Consider the following 6,022-nt stretch of genomic DNA (forward strand, 5'->3'; position numbering starts at 1 on the left):
AATCTTAAAATGAGATATTCGCATCATACTGGATTGCATCTCGAAACTCCTCACTCCCCAGGCAAATACCTAACCAATTAAGCTATACGAGATGCATTGAATTCTTAGGCGATATGAGCCACCATGTCAGTTAAAATAAGCCTAGTATTCTGTGTTATTCAACCTGACTAAAACTTGCTCTCACGGCTCTTATTAGTAAGTTTAACTATACAGATAGTAGCATACTCAAATTGGCGGTCAAATAAAGGTTTTACAGTAATCTTGTTTCTCAGCAAAAAGAATAGCGTGAAAGCTGGCACACAAAAAGCCTGTCAACAAACCTTGACTGTTCTATCAAGAGAGGCGCTGGCAAAGGTGTTCGTATCTCGTGGGTTAAACTTTACATTCATTATAAAGTGATTGTGGTGTTTGAACACCTGACAACATTTCCAGTCACAACAGTTCCAGAGTTTTATTGTTTGGTCATCTGTAAAGTTATAAAGCAGAGCTTTTGCTTATCGTCTGCTCATATCATTCAGATTTCCTGTAATAATGCAATTGGTAAATTTTAAAAATTAGTTTTAAACAAAGAATTTTTGCTATTATAAACAAGCGGTATCTGTGCCACTCTTTAATATGTCAAAAAATAACTGGAAAACACGGCATTCAGAATCGGAATCTTTTTAATAGTAAAAATAGAATGATAATAAATGTAAAGAGTTCTTAAGTTTCTTGGTATCTGATATGGTATGAAATGGTATGATATGGTATGATATGATATGGTATGATATGGTATGATATTGTATGATATGGTATAATATGGTATGATATTGTATGATATGGTATGATATGGTATGATATGGTATGATATGGTATGATATTGTATGATATTGTATGATATTGTATGATATGGCATGATATGGTATGATATGGTATGATATTGTATGATATGACATGATATGGTATGATATGGTATGATATGGTATGATATGGTATGATATGGTATGATACCAATGTTTGATCAAACTATGTATTGCTGAAGCCAGTAATAAGTGTCATGTGTCATGAAGTACAGAAGTCATGAAGTACAGTGTCATGAAGCCCAGAGAATAAAAACTGGCACATCTATTTTGAGGCATTGGAAGGTGGCTGATTAGCTCAAATAGTTAGAGTATCACTCTAATACGCTGAATGCGATGCGCTTGATCCTCGTATTGGCCGGCAATCGAGTCATCCCATTAATTTGTTGTACAATACTTTTTGATTACGTGAAAGTTGGTCTACAGTATTTAAGTAACTGCTATTGTAACAAAACAATAAAAGCCTTTGACATCTATACTACACTTTATCATTTCTGACAAATTAACTTTGATTCAAAAGTTACCTTTTATTAATGATGGATCTGTGCTGATTTCAGATAAATAAATAACAACAGGAAAATCTAATCTGTCCAATGACAGGCCACTCCTTTTGAAGAATATAATACTGGTACATGCATACATGTACACACGTATGCATATATACAGGTATACAGGTATACATTTATACAGGTATACATATATACAGGTATACATGTATACATATATATACATATATATATATATATATATATACATGTATATATATATATACATGTATATATATGTCATACCTGTATATAGGTATACAGGTATGACTGTATACCTGTATACAGGTATACATGCATAAATGTATACATATGTACATGTATACATGCATATATGTATACATTTATACATGTATACACGTATACAGGTATACAAATATACATATATACAGTATATGTATAAATGTATACGTGTATATATACACGTATACAGGTATACATATATACATGTACATATGTATACATTTATGCATGTATACCTGTATATATATATATATATATGTATTATATATATACTATATACAGATCCATCTATTATATATATATGTATTATATATATATATATATGAAGTTTATTAAAAACTACAGGTTAAAATCATTACTACTATTAGTTTCATGCAATTGTATTGCAATCTTCAGGTAGAATTCTACCTGAAGATTGCAACACGATTGCATGAAACTAATAGTAGTAATGATTTTAACCTGTAGTTTTTAATAAACTTCATACACAGCTCTAATTGACTCGATTATTGAGCACTTTACTTTACAGTGTAAACCACATATACTATATATATATATATATGTATGTATACATTTATACATGTATACGTGTATACGTGTATACATGTATACAGGTTTACAGGTATACATATATACAGTTATACATGTATACCTGTATACAGGTGTACATGCATAAATGTATACATGTATACATGCATAAATGTATACATGTATACATTTATGCATGTATACATGTATACATGTATATCAGATGCACATATATCTCTATATCAGATACATCTACATGTATACATGTATACATGTATATCAGATGCACATATATCTCTATATCAGATACATCCACATGTATACATGTTTATAAGATGTACATATATCTCTATATCAGAGACATCTACATTTATACATGTATATCAAATGCACATATATCTCTATATCAGAGACATCTACATGTATACATGTATATCAGATGCACATATATCTCTATATCAGATACATCTACATGTATATCAGATGTACATATATCTCTATATCAGATACATCTACATGTATATACATACTGAACACGAACAAAACTTACCATTGTCAGTCAATATATATGGCTTTGAAGGATGAACGGCTATACTTCGCAAGTAGTCCTTGTGAGCTTGGAAGTTGTGTACTCTTGTTAAGGGGTTGTAAACAAAAATGTGAAGCCAACCTTCATCCTATAAATAAAATGCCACTATTATGTCACCAACAACGAGTTTTCACAAGATTGGTTAAAACTGTGAGTTTTCAAACAACAGTAATAAAAATTACAGTGATGTTGCTTCAAAGAGCAAACACCTGCTTTTGATCAGTTTGCTAGCAAAGAAATAACTCAAGAAAGTTTTCTATAAAATCTGTAATAATTACATTTGTATTTGTTGTGCTCAGGAGACCTTTAAAGCCAATTTACATTCAAACATTGCTGGCTATGTACCTGTGACTACCCTCTATCAATATTTATTATAACTTCATGTATTGAATAATTAATATAATATATATTAAATAATAAATTTATAGAATCAATCAAAAAAGACCTGTTAGAGTATTTCAAATACAACTAAACCTAGAAGACTGTATGTTTTTAAAATAGTTAAGAGAAGTGACTAAATAATATTATAACTTCACTGATAATAAATTTTGCTTATTGCTCATGGCCTGCTTCCTCTTTGCAGGTTCTTTGTTTCTTTCTACTCTATTAATAATCATAGTACCTTTTAGTGCAGGGGGCTTGGACTGGTAATAATTGATTATTGTTGATTGTTATAGTTATTATTGGTAGTTATTGATACTTTTGATTATTGTTGGTTATCATTGCTCTTTGCAAAGTTGTTATTGATTATTGTTGGTTTTATTGGTCTTTATTGATTAGTGTTTTCTGATATAAATTTCTCTATTTCCAAACCTCAATTTTTAACATATTACGTATTTCTTTTTTTAACACTATAGAAGCGAAAGACTAATAATACATTCTATAAAGTTATCTGCTTTCATAAATAACTCATTCCTTTTTTATAGATGCTCTTTAGATAGAAAACTTAACATAAACTTGAAATAGTATATTTTAATTTATTCACAATAAACTACATTTAGTACTTAGTACTTATTTGGCCACCAGTGGCCATCTAGATCATCTGTGTAGAACAAGAACTGAACATCTCATTGCACCAGTTTACACACAACGCTGAAGTCACTCTGAACTAGTTTATAAATGACTACCAGGCTATCATCATTAAGTTATGTGTAAACCTTTAGAATCTACATATCAAAGAGGTGATGTGTGAATATCTAAGTTAAGGCCTGGCTACACAGCAATGAATTGAGTCGCAGCCATCGCCTACGCATTGCGAACGCGTTGGCACCACATAGACAGCCTGTTACCAATGCTTGATCAAACTATGTATTACTTACAGTGCCTGCCACCACCCATTTCTCTCTAGCAACAAAAACCACTGCTCTCACAGTCGTGTATGTTTCTACTTCAAGTTTTTCTGTAAATGTCTACAAATAGGAAAAGACTCCAATACAACACTTGTAAAGTTCTATTTGGCGCTGAAAGCTAAAAGCATGGCTATACAACAGTGACTACCCAGTGAACGATGCTAAGCTTATGACACTGTACGGGTTTGTTAGAAGAAGCAACGACCTAGATAGAAGGGTGAAGGCTTGCAACCAAACAACTTCAGTCATGCTCAAAACTCACTTTTGATTGGGCAATTAATATTTAATGAACACAATATTTACGTTATTAATTCACAAGTGGTCTATTTACCTGGGATTTAGAATGTAACATAAGCAGGAAATAGGTGGAAGGGGTGTTAACATTTTAATTTAGTTCTGACCCATGTATAGTGGTGTCAAAATAAACTGGATTTTTTTGTTGAAAAACTAAAATTCTCATTTACAACTTGGCTACCCATTGTAAATTTAGTCAATAACAATAAATTATATATTAAATTAATCCTCATTTTGTCCTGATTTCAAATATTTAAATCAAACAGCTATAAAATTATGTTTTTGAATTATTACAAAAGCTAACTTCTTAACATTTCATTTTTGAATGGTTGAAGATTACAATTTTACAATCTGTACAGATATCACACCGCAAAAATCTTAATTATCTTAACTTAAATTACATACGTGAAAAACATGTACAGTGAAATGTTTAGAATTTAGCCTGTATAATCATTGAAACATAATTTTACTGCTGTTTAGTTTACATATTAGAAATAAGAAAGAATGAGGAATAATTTAATATGTAATTTATGGCTATTGGCTAAATTTACATTGGGTAACCAAAATATAAATGAAAATTTTAGTTTCTCAAAAAAGAAATCAAATTAATTTTGTACATCACTATACATGGGTCGGAAATGTAGTTGCTTTTACAGACTTCTGGTGCTTCAGATGAGGTATGAGACCTACAAAAGAGTCAATTAAGTCGGTGATGGTTGTGGCTTCGTCCTTCTTATACTAACCAAAGTTTCAATGTTCCACATATGCACAAATCCATCAATCAGGCCGATGACCATCAAGGGTTCAGTAGGGTGCAGGTTGGCACATTTGACTCTGCCAGACTTTGCAAAAAGCTTTCCTGCTACTTGCATCTTGAAAGACTACAATGAAGACTACAATGTAGACTACAACAAAGACTTCAATGAAGACTACAATGAAGACTACAACGAAGACTACAATGAAGACTACAATGTAGACTACAATGAAGACTGCAACGAAGACTACAACAAAGACTACAACGAAGACTACAATGAAGACTACAATGAAGACTACAACGAAGATTACAACGAAGACTATAATGAAGATTACAATGAAGACTACAATGAAAACTACAATAAAGACTGCAACGAAGACTACAACGAAGACTACAACGAAGACTACAACGAAGACTACAATGAAGACTATAACAAAGACTGCAACAAAGACTACAACGAAGACTACAATGAAGACTACAATGAAGACTACAACGAAGATTACAACGAAGACTATAATGAAGATTACAATGAAGACTACAATGAAAACTACAATAAAGACTACAACGAAGACTACAATGAAGACTACAACGAAGACTACAACGAAGACTACAGTGAAGACTACAATAAAGACTACAATAAAGACTACCACTGCATGTATAAGACTAGCAATTAGCTTAAACTTATAAAAGTGCACTTGTGAAATATATTCATTTTTTCACATTGAAATGTATTCAAAATTACCTAAAGCTGTGTTTTAAGAAAGCAGAGTGGCTGTACTTTTTATGATTAGATGTGGTCAAAAGCTTAGGTTTTAAGTTTATCTCCAGTCGGTAGTCTTTGAGACATTCAAGTTCATTCTTGAAAAGGTCAGGAAATTCTTCAC

At 31.4% G+C, this 6,022-nt stretch overlaps 1 protein-coding gene across 1 annotated transcript; it reads left to right on the forward strand.

The window, feature by feature from the left end:
- The first annotated feature begins 5,173 nt into the window (after positions 1-5,173).
- LOC137405014 (uncharacterized protein DDB_G0280315-like) lies at positions 5,174-5,812 on the forward strand. The gene has a single exon (XM_068091240.1). The coding sequence runs from the start codon at positions 5,174-5,176 to the stop codon at positions 5,810-5,812; it is 639 nt and encodes a 212-aa protein (XP_067947341.1).
- The last annotated feature ends 210 nt before the right edge of the window (positions 5,813-6,022 follow it).

This window comes from Watersipora subatra, chromosome 9, assembly GCF_963576615.1.
Source record: "Watersipora subatra chromosome 9, tzWatSuba1.1, whole genome shotgun sequence".
In the NCBI taxonomy this organism is placed as follows: Eukaryota; Metazoa; Bryozoa; class Gymnolaemata; order Cheilostomatida; family Watersiporidae; genus Watersipora; species Watersipora subatra.